This window comes from Sorex fumeus, unplaced genomic scaffold, assembly GCF_029834395.1.
Source record: "Sorex fumeus unplaced genomic scaffold, SorFum_2.1 ptg000030l, whole genome shotgun sequence".
Taxonomy (NCBI): Eukaryota; Metazoa; Chordata; class Mammalia; order Eulipotyphla; family Soricidae; genus Sorex; species Sorex fumeus.
Window position 1 is genome coordinate 10,015,800 of NW_026606087.1, and position 17,052 is coordinate 10,032,851.

Genomic DNA, 17,052 nt, shown 5'->3' on the forward strand with positions numbered 1-17,052 from the left:
GAAAGCAGGGGTATATATAAACATGTGTAACTCGGGGAAAAAGTAATTGAAATTCAGTCTTAATGGCAATGATTTTGTAAGAATTGGATATTCACATTAGAGGAGGATAAAGAAATTGTCACAGACATAACCCCAAAACTTATGCATCTCTAAAAATTGAATAATAATATACTGTTAAAATAAAAATATCTCTGATCCATTTTAACATACGGAGCACAGAATAAAATGTACTTGTGTCATAAAACAAAACCTTTTTACCATGAGGTATTTAAATACAGTTTGGTCAGGCAGTGAGTGACAAAACAGCATATGCTTGCAGATAGTCAGAATGTATGTAAATCCACTCTTCTTTGCCATAATTTCATCAAAGCTCTTTTCATCTCACTGTTTCTCAAGCTGTAAATCAGTGGGTTTAGCAGAGGTGTAAGAAGTGAGTAAGCCAGTGACATGAGTTTCTTGGTTTCTGGGGAATAACCAGATTTGGGCTGTAAGTAAGTTAGAATGGCTGTGCCGTAGAAGAGGGTCACAGAAGTCAGATGGGAGGCACAGGTGGAAAAGGCCTTTTGCCTCCCGGTGGTTGATGGCATCTTCAGGATGGCAAAGAGAATTCGAATGTAAGACAAGATTATCAACAAGAAAGGAAGCAAGATAATCAAAATGGTGCCTGTGAATGCATAGATTTCAAACAGAAAGATGTCTGCACATACAAGCTCTAGCACTGGGGGCGTCTCACAGAAGAGATGGTTAATTTCATTGGAGGCACAAAATGGGAAACTAAACACCCATGTGGTTTGCACAGTAGCCACCATAATCCACGTAATCCATGACAGCATTACTAATCTCACAAAAACACTTTCATTCATAATCACAGGGTAGCTCAGTGGATGGCAGATTGCAGCATATCGGTCATAAGCCATTGCCCCCAGGAGAAAACATTCAGTTCCTCCCAAAAAAATAATAAAATACATCTGTGCAAAACAGCCTGCGAAGGTGATTGTAGTTTTTTCAGTGGACAGGACCACCAGCATTTTAGGCGTCGTAGTTGCACTGAAACCTGCTTCCAACACAGACAAGTTCAGGAGAAACAGGTACAAGGGGACATGGAGGCTTTTTTCCAGGGAGATGACAACAATAATGACAGCATTTCCCATCAGTGTCACCAGGTAAATAACCAAGAAAACCCAAAAGAGCTGCTCTTCCAGCTCAGGGTAGTTAGAAAATCCCAAGAGGATGAATTCAGTGACAGAGCTTTGATTTTGCCTTTTCATTTCAGCAGGAGAGCATACATTGCTTTATGGATTTAAGACATATAGTAATAAGTCATAATCCATTAACTCAGAGCTAAACTCTGCATTCATGCCAGATAACTTTAGCAGAAGTGTTAAAGTTGAATCCATTCATATTGAAATTACATTGAAAATTTTGGCGGCTTTCAGTTAGTGAGAGTAACAACTTTTCAATAAAAAAGTGATGAATAATTCTGCCTCAGACATTTTCTCTGTAGAGAACAAAATAAAATTAAAATTCTATTGAAACTTAGACACTATATAATTTGAGAATTATACATAGCTTTAAGCAACTTGAAATTGTAAAGATGAAGTGACATGCATCTAACATTGTTAAAGTTATTATCTATTTCCCAATTTTATGTAACTATAAAATCTAAGAACACAAAATTATTGTTTAAAAGGGGTAAATAGAAAAGGTCACAAACATTTATTAATTGAAAATATGACAATATTTATTGTCAGGATATATCTAGCATAAACATTTATTCATATGATTATAAGCAACTTGGGAAAATGTAACAACACAGCAGAAACCAAAAAATAGAATTATCTTTTATGTTCTTCATGTTTTAAATTATTTTTGAACTATGCAAATTGAATTTTGATTTATGGTCTTTTTACCCATTTGGACTTGGTCTAATTTCTAGAAATTTATAAAGGCCAATTCTTCATGACACATCTTTATAACCTTGTTGCCATGGGGAAATTCCTATTTTTGTCATTGTAAATCTGTATTTTAAATTTCTCTCATCAAGAGAAAGGGAGGTCGTGGTTGGGAGTTGCAGGAGGGAAACTGGGTACATTGGTGGTGGGAAATGTATACTGCTGAAGGGATAGGTCTTAGAACATTGTACGACTGAAACCAAATCATGAACAACTTTGCAACTGTGTATCTCATGGTGATTCAGTTTTTAAAGGGGGAGAAAAATAAAATAAATTTCTCTCCTCATGCTTCTTTTTTCCTTTATAATATTTATAATTTTAATCATTGATTATCAAACAAATACTTTCTGCAGAATTTACCGCCACCCACCTCTGTATGCTCAGAAAAATCCTTGATCTCAGAGCACACTGCTTATAAGGAAATATTATCTCACTGTTTTGTCAGATATAAAAGACAAATATTTTCTTTTTTTTAAAATTTTTTTTTTTATTAGTGAAACACCATGAGGTACAGTTGTAGACTTACAAGTTGTTGTGCTTGGGTTTCAGTTATGCAATGACCGAGTACCCATCCCACCACCAGTGCCCATTCTCCACCCCCACCAATCCCAGTATCCCTCCCAGCCCCCATCCCACCCTGCCTCTGTGTCAGGGCACTCCCTTTTGTTCTATCTCTCCTTTTGGGTGCTGTGGTCTGCAGAAGAGACATTGGGTGGCAATCATGTTCGGTCCATAGATTACTTTCAGCAGGTATCTCCCATCCTGGGCAGATCTTCCCAGCACCCATTAACAAATATTTTCTTTTAATTTTGCTATAGTCATGTTGCAAGAAATAATCTCTAAATTACATAAGAAAATAATTGTTTTGAATTAAATGTGACCTAAAACTAAGAAAATTAAAACTCTACTTTTAAGGAATGAGTTTCTAAGAAATAAAATGAGTATCTAATAAATAGAAAAGTTAAACCAGCACCAATATTTTTGGGTAAATGGTGGTACGAAATGATCTATAAAGCTCAATGAGGAAAAAATTACTCCAAATTGGGAGGGAAGGTGAATAATTGTAAGGTAAAGTAAGTAAAGTAAAGGCCCTCCCATTGATCATCGATTTGCTCGAGCGGGCCCAGTAACGTCTCCATTGGAGACTTTGTTGTTACTGTGTTTGGCATAACAAATACATCACAGGGAGCTTGCCAGACTCTGCCGTGCGGGCGAGATACTCTCGGTAGCTTGCCGGGCTCTCCGAGAGGGGCGGAGGAATTGAACTCGGGTCGGCCATGTTCGCTGCGTGCAAGGCAAACGCCCTACCGCTGTGCTATCGCTCCAGCCCAAATAATTGTAAATTACAAAAAATAATGTATTGAAGGATATGAGATAGTAGAAAGACTGAGGAAAAGTTTGACGTGCTCAAATCAGACAATGTTTATGGACAACAGAACAGTAGAATAGAGACCTACTGGTCTTTTTGTTAGGTTTTCAAAATCAGTAGCAGTTGATTAACTATGGAACATTACAAAACAGAAACACAGAAAACAGGAGACATATATTCTTGTCCAAATAGAGCATTAGAAATTTAGTGACCAGGGCCAGGAGATAATGCAAATGTTTAAACTCTTTCCTTGCACATGTATGGCCTGGGTTTGATCCCAGGCACTGCACATGGATGACCGTGAGTGATCACTTAGCACAGAACCAGGAGTAAGCCCTGAGCAATTCAACATGTATTCAAAAAGTAAAATAAAGAAAAAAAATGATTTGATAGTAAGTTGACTTATTTCTAAATATCATCAAGTCACATGTAGATATAGAAACTGTCTACCAATCCTATTTTTATTGGCCAATAATAAGCTCCGAAAATAGTAAAATCAAACTATGCCTGAGCATATATATTTTGTTTGCTTGGGGTCACACCCAGCTGTGTTCAGGGCTTACCTCTTGGCTCTGTGCTCTTGGATCAACGCCTACATGAGCATATATTTTAATACAGTTTTAATAGGGAAAAAAACCTATGCATATTTGATTCTAAAACGTCAAAACTTATTCATTTTAAAAGTAGCACTGTAGCACTGTCCTTCCATTATTTATTAATTTGCTCAAGTGGGCACTAGTAATGTCTCCATTGTGAGACTTGTTGTTACTGTTTTCAGCATATCGAATATGCCACAGGGAGCTTGCCAGGCTCTGCCGTGTGGGCGGGATACTCTTGGTAGCTTGCTGGGCTCTCTGAGAGGACAGAGGAATTGAACTGGGGTTTGCCGCATGCAAGGCAATTGCCCCACCTGCTGTGCTATCACTCCAGCCCCATTTTAAAAGAAGAAAATTGAAAGAATAAAATAAACAAAAAGAAACCTTTAAAGGACTAAGTAGACCATGTTATAAAATGAAACACTAATGATATAAAGAACAACTGACATATAGGGTTCACCTTTGCTCTATAACATTGAGAACTCTTGCAGTCCTGGATTACTCATTGACAGGGAATAGTCAATGAAAGGAAATCACTTCCTTTATTAGATTTCAACATTTAACTTGGAAAAATTCAGAGTTGGACTTATTTACCAAACTCCCTTCATTTCCTAACTTAGGAGTTGATGCTTAGTTCATGCAAAGTACTAATACCTCTAATTATTGCAAAACTTATCCTAAAGAAAAAAAAATTGGTATTTAAAAAAACATAGTCCTTTGTTTCAAATGCTTAGTGATTCATGAGCAATGAATGGCATTATTCCAATAGAATCTCCAATTATTAGTGACAGATATAAATAAAAACCTGCTTGGTCCAAATGAGTCACAGCAGGTTGGGCACTTGCCTTGCACATAGCTGACCGAGGTTTGATCCCTCATCACTGCATATGGTCCCCAGAGCATCACCAGGAGTGACCTCTGAACACAGATTCAGGAGTAAGCCCTTAGCACCACCTCATGTGGATACCCCAAAGATAAAACAAACAGAAAAACCCATTAATAACCACAAAGCAGAATCTTCACTTTCTTACCTACTTAGTCTGTTTTTTAAAATGTCAAGCTGCTTTATCAAAATTTTCAACTCTAGTTTAAAAAACCACCTCTCATACAAAATTCAATGATTCATTTCAATGACTTTAGAACATTCTATGACATTGAATTTTATATGCTGGATCATCCATCCCTGAAATCACTTAATAAGCACTTTCCAATAATCTTTTCACATAATTAAAAAGACTTAAACTTGGCCCCACCGAGGAGAAAACTCAGGAGCATAAGCCTGAGAGACACACATCCTTTGTAGTCCTCTGAGGAATAACTGGCTTCACAAGAGACCCAATTTCACATGACATTTCCCCAAAGGAGGAGAAAGCAAGTTTACTGCATTGTCTATTTGTTATGGTTGTTTTCCTGGAGTAGTTTCCTTCCCATGGAAGCTATTCCTTCTGCAGCAGTAAGGCTGCCAATAATGTTTAGTGATTCGTTCTATCTAATCTGCGTCATCTACCCAAAGTGTACACATTTACCTAAGAAATCTCAGTCACAGACTCCACTCAAGGTTCCTCTATATCAATTACCCTACGGGGAAACACCACTTGCATGAAGCAGGCACATGTGAAATATTGCAGAAAATGAACCTACCATGACTGCTACACACAAAATTTCATGGGGGCTTCTATTATACTGATATGTTCTTATTTGAGGAACCATATCTGACAGTGCTCAGGGTCTGATGGGTGACTCCTGGTGATACTCAGGGAACAATATGGTGCTGGGAATCAAATCTTGGTCTCCTGTATGCAAATTATGTGGCCCAGCCCATTAAGGCATTTCTCCAACCCTGTGTTCCCTTTTTTACTGGCAGTGTGATGGTAATACGAGAGGTGTGTAATTTTTGAGATATCAAAATGAAGAGTCATGTTCTGTATACTTTCCTATATTTACATATATTATATTTTAATGGAAGGTAAATAAGCATTACAGATATATAATAAATTGATAAAAGGAAATAATATATATTAAAATTGTAACCCAGGATCAATAGTATTGTATTTAAAAATCAAAAAGTGGTGCTGGTAATGTAGCTCAGTGAGAGCAAACTATGGAAGTGGGGTTGTAATTCAGTCCTAGAGCATATGTTTTGTGAGACCCTGAGTTCAACACTCAGCACCACAGGCTTTTGGTTTGGGGTTTGTGTTTTTTTTAAATTTTGCTCTGGGGTCATACACAGAGATGCTCATGGGTTATTCCTGGCTCTGCACTCAGAAATCGTTCCTGACAGTGCTTGGAGGACCACATGGGATGCCTGGATTGAACCTTGGTCAGCCGCATGCAAGGCAAATACCCTACCTACTATACTATTGCTCTCAACCCTGCATCACAATTTTAAAAGAAAAAATAAATAGGGCCAGGGAGATAATTCAAAGGACTAGCACATTTGCTTTGCCTGCAGATTAGTTATGAGGTAAAAGTGGAGATAATGCCATCTTTTGACAACTCCAGGTCAGAATTCTATAACAACTTCATAAAACATATATGAGATGGTATGATAATAGCAGAGTGTACAGGAAGATGTAGCTTGAGATGGTAGAAATTACAAGCAGAAGGGAAATAAATTTGGTTTCCATGCTAAAGATTTTTCCATCCCTAAGATGGAAAAGAAACCCACTGAAATATTTAAAAACAAAGCAACATCATAAGGTTTATGTTTTTTAACTAAAATTCTAACCACATTTGGTTGGTGGTTAGAAGTCCTGATGTCAAATCCAAGCTAAAAAAAAAGCATGGTTTCAATTATCAGTCCTTCTAGCTGCCATGAGGTTAACTTGCTATTTCTAAGGACTGCTGCTATTTATAGGAGAATTATTGATAAGATCCTCTGGACTGGCTGACAAATATCTTTAAATCAGTATTCATTTAGTAAGATAGATTCATTATACTACCAACTGAGAAGTCAGAAAAAATTCTACATAGTTTTCTGCACATCATCATTATGTAAATATTGAGTGGAGGGGACCCATCAATAATACTGTTATAGGGGTTATAGGGGCCACAGAGATAGTTCTGTGGGTAGAGCATTTGTCATGCACATGGCTAACCTGGGTTCGATCCCTGGTATCACATGTGGTAACCTGTGCCCTGAAAGTAGTGATTCCTGAATGCAGAGCCACGAGTAACCCCTGAATGTCACCAAGTGTGGCCTCCCAAAATAGAAAAACAATTTTTAAAAAAGGAAGTTAATACTGTTACAAAAATCTCTGCTGTATAAATGACCCAGCTTCACTGTTTCATAACTAATCTTGGAAGGAATGCTAGCCAAACCGATGAAACTCACAGATACACCAGTGTTTTGGCTGAAAACTTTGAAAGAAGGATGGGGGCAGGCCAAGAACCATCCAAATTCTACAGATCCTGGAGCTTCTGGAGCCCACAGTCCCATACATAGCCAAGCGATAACTCCAAATTGCACAATAATGACTGCCCAGTAGGAACACAGCAAATTTGATGGGAAAGCATAGAAGCATAGAAATCCACTAAACTCAATAAGTGAAAATAATAACACAGAAGGCCAAACTAGTAACAAAAAACTCAGTAAATCCTCAGGCAATGAGTTTAATAACACTATTGTGATATATAACAATTTTCACAAATTCCCCTTTATTCAACTATTTTTTGATAATTTTACTCCCCATTTTGTTGTAACAAGCAGTATAAAATAAATTAGTTTATGCCTGACAAGAAAACAGGTCTATGGGTGGGCTGGTAACTTGGGACAATGGGAGAGGGAAAGTCACACTGGTGGTAGGATTGGTGCTGAAACACTGAATGACCAAAACAACTGTATTATGAACAACTTTATAAACCACGGTGTTTAAAAAAGTTAAAAATAAATAAGTGAAAAAATAACTTGTGTGAGACTTAAAATTAAATTTGTTCTCCCAAAAATAAGTATATTTTTTACATATGTAAAAGTAAAATAAATATGTACTCCACAAATAAAATCTCAGCTTTTGTGCTCTTCAAGTCTACCATGTTAGTGCTGTTAGGTAACCCTGTAAATTCTGAAGAACTTACAATAATTATAAAAATAGTTCTACTGTTGGAACTATTCTCCAAGATAGACCATATGCTGGAGCAATAGTACAGCAGATAGGGCATATTTGCCTTGCAGGTGGCTGACCTGGGTTCAGTCCCCAGCATCCCATATAGTCCCCCAAGCACCACCATGAATAATTCCTGAGTGCAGAGCTGAGAGTAACCCCTGAGCATTGCCAGGTGTGACCCAAAAAGCTGAAAAAAATAGTTCTACTATTGTGAGAGAAAGTGGAGGAGCTTCACGGCACACTGTGAAGGAAGGTGATGATGGATAGTGTGTACTAAACCACCATGATGAGACAGCTACGTCAGAACAGTTAGTCACTTCTATGCAAAACCCTTTGTTCTTCAAAACCTCATCAACCTAACTGCAAATTGGCTTTGTAAACCCATTTGCTTGCTTACTTGCTTGCTTCTGCACCATTAAAGTTTAGTGAACACTTTGTTCAAGGCCAACAATTTCCAGAATGACCCGAACTCTTGGTTGATATAAATAAATTCCTTTCTTTTCCATCCACCTTGCTCTGCAATCTCAATTCCTTGGACTTTCCCTAACAAACTATATATATCACTAGATCACTTGATATCCCATTACTCATCGATTTGCTTGAGTGGACGCCAGTAACGTCTCCATTCATCCCTGTTGTGTACTAGTGTAGACCAATGGCATCTGCTTGTTCTAGAAACATGAAGAGCCTCAAAATGATTGTTCAAGGTCTTGATGAAGAAGTCTGACCATCTCATAGGTGGCAAGACACTTGATCTTTTGATGTCCTGTGGAATCCAGTCGGTAATGGCTCTAGTCCAGCGGTTGTCTCCAAATCTCATTATGTGTTCAGCCCATCTGATTTTTGATGCCTTGGCAAATGAGACAGCGTCCCTGATTCTTGAGCCTGATGGAGGTCGAAACTCCAGATTCTTTCTCTCATTTGAATGAAGAGTGATACTCCACGCGTCGCTTTTTTGATTCCTCTTTGAGAGATCCGAATAGTGTTCTCATCCTGTTTTCATAGGGCCCAGGTCTCTGAGGCATATGTTAATGAAGAAAGAACAGTGGAATCAAAGAGATGTGCCCGGAGCTGGAGATTCTTCGTTCTCTTAGCTATTTCTTCGACACTCTTGAAGGTGTTCCAAGCTGCTCTCTTCCTCCTGCGCAACTCAGGTGCCAGGTCATTTGTCATGTTGACTTCTTGACCTAGGTACATATATCTGTTGCATTTGGAGATGGTCATTCCACTGAGAGTGAAGGGAACGTCAGGAACAAGACTGTTTCTCATGAACATTGTCTTTGCGAGATTCAGCTGTAATCTGACCTTTCCACACTCACGGTCGAAGTTGGTCAGCATTTGTGCTGCTTGGCTGATGTTTGGTGTTATTAGAATGATGTCATCAGCAAAGTGGAGGTGGTGTAGTTGCCGACCATCTATCTTCATTCCCATTCCTTCCCATTCCAGTCATCACATGATGTTCTTGAGGGTGGCACTGAAGAGTTTTGGTGAAATAGTATCACCCTGCTGAACCCCTCTCTTGACATCGATGATCACTTCTTTGTAGAATGGTGAGATCCTGGTAGTGAATCTGTAATACAGCTCATGGAGGATCCTGATGTATTGAGTTTGAATGCCCTGATTGGCTAGGGATTCGATGACTGCTTCCATCTCAACAGAATCAAAGGCCTTCTTTAAATCAATGAATGTTAGACAGAGCGGCATCTTGAACTACCGAGAAACCTCAAGGAGCTTGGTTATTGTGTAGGTATGGTCGATGGTGCTGAATTCTTTTCGGAACCCAGCTTGCTCGCATGGTTGTCCTTCATTTAGACTTGAGTGAACAGCTTGTAGATGACAGACAATAGGCAGATTGGGCGATAGTTGCCAATGTTGTGGATGTCTCCCTTTTGTATAGTAGTGCAGTCCTGCTGGTTTTTCATTGGGACAGAATCTTGCATTAAGACAGGTAGTGTGTGAAGAGCTGAGCCAGTGTATTGATGAGTATCGATGGTAGGTTCTTCAGGTGTTCAGGTCTGACCTTGTTTGAGCCAGGTGCTCTTTGTTTCATTACCGAAGAGATGGCGTGTCAGATTTCAGAAGGGAGAACATTGGGAACAACATATCCATCCTGCAGAATTTGGTATGTGTGGGCAAGTGGATGTGGCTATTAAAGAGATCTGAGTAGAAGTCATGAATAATCTCCATTGCCCTTCTGGAAGATGTGATAGATCCATCAGGATGTCAGAGGCAAGTCATCTTGGTCTTGTAGTTGGTGAAGGACAGGCGGGCATTATGAATGCTTTTCCCGGCTTCTGCCACATCTGCCAGCACTGCTGATCTTCTTTCTTTGAGGTCTTCCTTTATCGCTTCTCTGCACTGCTTTGTGAGCTTGGACATTTGCTTGCAGTTGTCTGGTATGCGCCAAGACATGTTGGCAAATAAGCTCAAGAGTTTTCAAAGACAGGTGATTTTTTTGTGGTTATCTCTCTCTTGGCATTCCTCGCACAATCATGGAGGTGCTGAACCAGTTGATCGTATTCCTGGTCAATGTTGTCAATGATGGCATCTTCCCATGTTGCCGCAACAGAGCCAAAGAGCTCTCAGTTGGTGGTCGTTCTGAGAGTTCTCTTCTTAAACTTTGCATTCCTTTCTCCCTGCTCTGTGGAGTAGAATTTTGCACAAAGGAGACGGTGGTGTGATCCCATTTGTAACTTTGGGATAACAGCAACATCAGTCAGGCAAAACCATCAATTGAATATGATGTGGTCAATTTCGTTGTGGAACTGTCCATCAGGAGACTCTCATATCCAACATTTAGATTCCACCTTCTGGAACTGTGAGTTACCATGGATGGTCTTGGTTAACATGATGAACTCAAACTGTCTGTCACCCTGTTTGTTCCATTCTAGGCCATGGGTCCCGATGTGGAGTTCTTCGGCTGATCTTCTCAGTCCTATCTTGGCATTAAAATCACCCACAATGATCTTGTAGAAGGTGTGGTCTTCTTTATAAAACTTATCCAGCTCCATGTAGAACTTCTCAATTTCTCCTTCACCATAATTGGGTGTTGGTGCGTAGACAATAAAGATAGAAACTGCTGGCAGTGAGACACATCTATTCAAGTGTAATCATCCGATTCGGGTGGTTAGGCAATCAAATGAATCAATGCTCATGGATAAGTTTGTGTTGACAAGGACACCAACACCACCGATGCCTCTTTTGTCACATGTTCCAAGGAACAATCCTTCTCCAGTGTCAAAAATGGCGTGATGTGATTGATGCCTTTTAATTTCGGTCAGAACAATGATGTTGTACTTGATCTTTTGTGCTTGTACCATCAGGTCCTCAATGGATGCATCAGATGCCAGCGTACATGCATTGAAAGTACAGTCATTTTTGTCTTTCTTTGTTTTGGCAGCCTAGTTCGGCCTTGAGATTTTATCAGCCTCTCCTTCCACATCCTTCTTAATGCTGCTGTATTCAGGGTCAGGGGAATGAAACCCATTGTATTTACTGGATTTGGCATAGAACACACCACGGATAGCTTGCTAGGCTCTGCCATGTGGGTGGGATAGTCTCGGTAGCCTGAAAACACAAATAAACTTTACAGTGTTCCTATTCAGGCATATGTGCTGGTATGATACTCTAAGTAGCCTGCCGGGTTTTCTGAGAGCGAGAATTAGAGAATAAGAAGTCTGGGAGCTTGGTGTTATAGTTTCTGGATCCTGGCTGTTGATGGGGTTACACAGCAGTTAGTGGGTGTAACTGTCTAGCTACTGGAAAGCCCAGTCCCGAACCATGCAGGCTTGGAGATCTCAGCCCTGGATCCCACACACCTGGGTTCCCCTGCTGGTTCCTTTATACGTGAGGCTTATCCAAGCGTGTGGAGAGTGGTCTCAGCATGGCTTGGGCTGGGTCCCGGAGGTCTTCAGCTGTCGGGTCCTGGTGGGGACAGTCAGGCATGGAGGTAGGAGACTCTGCTTTGTTCTCTTCTGGGAGCTTGGTTTATATTATGTAGCTTTTGAGATCACACCTGACCATGCTCAGGGTTTACTCCTGGCTCTGCATTCAGGACTTACTCCTGCTGTTGCTTGGGGGACCATATTGGATGCCAAAAATCAAATTCATGTTGGCCACCTGAAGGGAAAATGCCCATCCGGCTATACTATTGATACATTTTCTATCCTTAAGATTTTATGGAGGTATTTTTGTGGCCCAGCATACGGTCTATCTCCACATGCACTGGAGAGGAATGTACATTTGAATTTGGGGTTCTGTAAACCTAGTAGTTCTCTCACTTCCATTTCATCCTTCAAAGCCAATGTTTCCTTGCTGAGTTTAGTCCTGTTGATGTATCAAGGGGTGACAAAGTTGTGTTGAAGTTTCCAAGTTTCTAAGTACTATTGTGTTCCTATCAATGTCCTCCTTGAAATCTATTAGCAGGTGTTTTAAGTATTTTGGTGGCCCCTCGTTGAGTGCATATGTGTTTGGTGATATGTTCCTTAGGAACATATCCTTTAATTATTAAGAAATAACCTTGTCTGTTCTTCCTTCCTTCCTTCCTTCCTTCCTTCCTTCCTTCCTTCCTTCCTTCCTTCCTCTTTCTCTCTCTCTTTTTCTTTCTTTCTTTCTTTCTTTCTTTCTTTCTTTCTTTCTTTCTTTCTTTCTTTCTTAGCTTTTTATTTCACACCTGGAAATACTCAGGAATTACTCTTGACTATGCATTCAGGAATTACTCCTGGTGTTTCTGGGGGACCATATGGGATGCCAGGGATTGAGCCCAGGTCAGCTGTGTGCAAGGAAATGCCCTGCTGGATATACTATCGCTCAAACTACTACATTTTATAGGCATAAACATTCTTTGTTCCATGAGGAACTCCTTAAAAAATTTAACACACAGAAAAAGTCATCAGTATACATGTAAAAACATTTTTATTAAAAACCATGTCTATAATTATGAAAAGAATTTGTAATAAGCAGAAATCACAGCAGAGAAATAGATGAACTGATGTTACATGTTATAAAGCATATATTTACAAAAGAATAATTACAAGACATAACTTAAAACTAATATATCTAAAATTTATTATTTAATTTGGTAACCTTAAAAAAATAAATATTTCTATAACAAGAAATGCAATTTTTGATCTTTTATTAAGTTTAAGTCGAGAGTCAGGCAATAACCAAATGCAATATTCATGCCACCACAGTCAAAAGGAGTGTGAATCGACTTTTCTTCTCCATAATTTGATTGAAGCTCTTTTCATTTCACTATTTCGCAAGCTATAAATCAACGGATTCAGCATAGGTGTAAGCAATGTGTAAGCCCATGACATCATTTTCTTGGTTTCTGGGGAGTAGCCAGATTTGGGTTGTATATAAGTAATACTGGCTGTACCATAGAAGAGGGTCACAGAAGTCAGATGGGAGGCACAGGTGGAAAAGGCCTTTTGCCTCCCACTGGTTGTTGGCATCTTCAGGATGGCAAAGAGAATTCTGGTATAAGACAAGAGAATTAACAAGAAAGGAACCATAACAATCAAAATGGTGCCTGTGAATGCATAGATTTCAAACAGAAAGGTGTCTGCACATGCAAGCTCTAGCACTGGGGGAGTCTCACAGAAGAGATGATTAATCTCATTGGGGCCACAAAAGGGAAAACTAAATACCCATGTGGTCTGCACCGTAGCCACCATGATTCCTGAGACCCATGAGAATATTACTAATTTTATGAAAACACTTTTGTTCATTATCACTGGGTAGTTGAGTGGATGGCAGATTGCAGTATATCTGTCATAGGCCATAGCCCCAAGGAGAAAACATTCAGTCCCACCAAAAAGAAGAATGAAATACATCTGTGCAAAGCAGCCTGCAAATGTAATCACAGTATTTTCTGTGGAGAGGACCACCAGCATTTCAGGCATAATAGCTGCACTGAAACTCACTTCCACCACAGACAAGTTCAAGAGAAATAGATACATGGGTACATGGAGACTGTGTTCTAGGGATATGACCACTATAATTATGGAATTTCCCATCAGAGTCACTAAGTAAACAACCAGGAAAATCCCAAACAGTTGCTCTTGCAGTTCAGGGAAGTTAGAAAAGCCAAGGAGGATGAATTCAACCATTGAACTCTGGTTTAGCCTTTTCATTTCAGCAGTGGGACATATGTCATCCTATGGTCAATGTATACAATTTATGCAACCACAGTTCAAGAGCTAAGAGTTTGGGTCTAAAATCCTTGGTAGTAGATGTAATGATGAGTTCATTTTGACAGATCTTCAAGTTGCAATTTTGAGAAGGTCAATATATTATAATTGTGAATCTTTAAAATACAAATGAAGAGTTGAAGAAATTTTAGAAACAATCACTATCTTAAAATACAAAATAGCAACATATATTTCCTGAAAAATTGTTTTACTAGGCTGAAACTGAATCTGTTCTTTTTTATTATAGTTACAAAGCTTTCATATTTGAGTTTCAGTCATACAATGATCAAACGCCCATCCCTCTACCAGTGCACATTTTCCATCACAAATGTTCCCAGCATCTCTGCCCCCCGCCGCACACATCCCAAACATCCCCCTGCCTCTATGGCAGACAATTTCCCCCATGATGTCTCTCTACTCTTGAGCATTATGGTTTGCAATACAGATACTGAGAGGCCATCATGTTTGGTCCTTTATCTACTTTCAGCACACATCTCCCATCCCGAACGATCTCTTTAACCATCATTGACTTAGTGATCTCTTCTCTATTTCAGCTGCCTTCTTCCCCAGATCATGAGGCAGGCTTCAAACTATGGAGTGATACTGAATCTGTTTTACACACAAACATTATTTACAATAAATTGTCTAATGTACTGTTACTTATATCTGCTATTTTTAATTGTATATTTACATGGTACATTTGAAATAAATTTAAAAAACTATTCAGAGTAAAATGTATACATAGCATCTAATCTTTAAATAATTATTTATTATAAAAGCCAAAGTTTCCAAAGTATTAATTTCTCTGTCAACTATGAGTAAAAGTAAAGTAAAGGCCTTCCCGTTGATCATCAATTTGCTCGAGCGGGCCCAGTAACGTCTCCATTGGATACTTTGTTGTTACTGTGTCTGGCATATCCAATACGTCACGGGGAGCTTGCCAGGCTCTGCCGTGTGGGCGAGATACTCTCGGTAGCTTGCCGGGCTCTCCGAGAGGGGAGGAGGAATCGAACTCGGGTCGGCCATGTTGGCTGCGTGCAAGGCAAACGCCCTACCACTGTGATGAGATATTACAAAAATATATTAAAAACACTCAGAGCAGTTGAGGCATATGGCTCACAGGCAGAAATCAAAGGACTGAGTGAGTGGTTGGCACACAGGAGATGCAGATTCAGTCCCCAGAACCACATGATGCCCTAAGTTCCTCCAGGGATGACACCTGAGCAGAGAGCCAGGAGTAACCTCTAATAATCTGTGTAATCTGTATATGTGGTCCCAAAACAAAAACAAACTAAATAGTGTTAAAAGTTATATTCAATAACCTCATATGAACACTAGTAACTTACTTCCAACATACTTATTTGGTAAGAGTACTCTGGTTTAAGGCTATAGATTTTATTTTTCCTTACTGGAAAATTTTAGAAATCAGTTCTCCTGATTCCTAAAATCTTTGTTTGCATTTTGCAGAACACTCATTGCTGAATGGAATGATAGACAAAAATTATGGTCTTTTTTGCATTCTGATTTCTAGGAAGAGATGATAACATAATATAAGCTAAGTATTGCATAATATAAACACTGTATAAATTCATTATATAAGTGGAGGAATAAATACTAAAATTAGAATAGACAGCTTTTTCATTGAGGGGAAAATGTGTAAAGGGAGAAACACAAATATGGTAAACAAAGAGTCTCAAGATTAATCTAAGCCTAAAATTAAAAAAAAAGATTACTCTAAGCCTTTGGAGGTATTTGGGGCCCTTTGACAGAGTTGAAAGAGCACTGAATTGAAAGATTAGGTTCCATTCCTAACTCTGTCATCAGCTGCAAGATGAGTCTCTGCTTTGTAGTGACTCAGGTTCCCCTTGGTTAAGAGCAGGAAATAAGACTGAACATCCCTTCTGGCTCTGACTTGGGAACTTCTCCAATTAGTTTTCAGAAACCTGCAGATGCCAGACTTCAGGTCCATTTAGATGATTGCAAGACTCAAGAGGGTGACATATGGTGCCAGAGAAATAGTATAATAGGTAGCTTCCTTGCCTTGCACACAGCCAATCCAGATTCAATCCCCCAGAAACCCGTATGTCCCCAAACCCATTAAGGAAGGATCTAAGTGAAGAGCCAAGAATAAGACCTAAGCACTGCTGGGTGTGGACACACACACACATAAATACACTCAAAAAGTGACACACACAAACACACACACAAAGTGAAACAGTGGGGAAGGACTCCAGGAAGTACCTAGTGCCCAGGCCTCTAGGTCAGCCCCATGCAAACAACACTGACCATCCTTCTAGTACAGCTGCTTTGCCCAAGCTCCAGTCTGGGCATAATGTTCCCCTACTTTTCTTCTGCCCAGTCATCCAGGAAAACTGTTCCCTATCCCCAGAATCCTATTTATTGTCAGACCCTTGATCTTGAGTATCTGAAATTCCTTCGAACCACTGACATTCTGAAGCCTGCTTCCCCTTGCACACATCCCCAAACTCCCATATTATAGAACGTTCTCTTTCCTGACTTCCATAAGTTCTTTTTAACCTTTTTCTCTATCCTACTCCTCATAATTCTGACAAAGCGATATCATCCTATCTCCCACACCTGTAGGCTCCTCTTATCAATACTATGATATGCCATTCCTTTAATCAATCTGACTTTTCAGAAAGCCGGTGATAACAGTGCTTCAGTAATTTTAACAGGAGAAAAAAATATCTCAAAGTGAAAAGGAAGAAAGAGAAACCATAAACACAGGAAAGTTAATAGCCCCACATGTGGAAGAGTTCTGAGAGCATAGGAAGGAGGGGTGACTTGCTCAGATCAAAGGCAACTGAAGACACTTAG

General features: G+C 39.4%; 2 protein-coding genes across 2 annotated transcripts; both read right to left on the reverse strand.

Moving 5' to 3' along the window:
- Positions 1–323: 323 nt before the first annotated feature.
- On the reverse strand, positions 324–1,268 carry LOC130025264 (olfactory receptor 10A3-like). Its single transcript, XM_056116217.1, has one exon. The coding sequence runs from the start codon at positions 1,266–1,268 to the stop codon at positions 324–326; it is 945 nt and encodes a 314-aa protein (XP_055972192.1).
- Positions 1,269–13,212: 11,944 nt separating this feature from the next.
- Positions 13,213–14,157, reverse strand: LOC130025262 (olfactory receptor 10A3). Its single transcript, XM_056116215.1, has one exon. It carries the CDS (start codon positions 14,155–14,157, stop codon positions 13,213–13,215), a length of 945 nt encoding a protein of 314 aa, XP_055972190.1.
- Positions 14,158–17,052: the final 2,895 nt, after the last annotated feature.

Coding starts and splice junctions, on each gene's coding strand:
- LOC130025264 (XM_056116217.1), bottom strand. CDS start 1,268: ATGAAAAGGCAAAATCAAAGCTCTGTCACTGAATTCATCCTCTTGGGA.
- LOC130025262 (XM_056116215.1), bottom strand. CDS start 14,157: ATGAAAAGGCTAAACCAGAGTTCAATGGTTGAATTCATCCTCCTTGGC.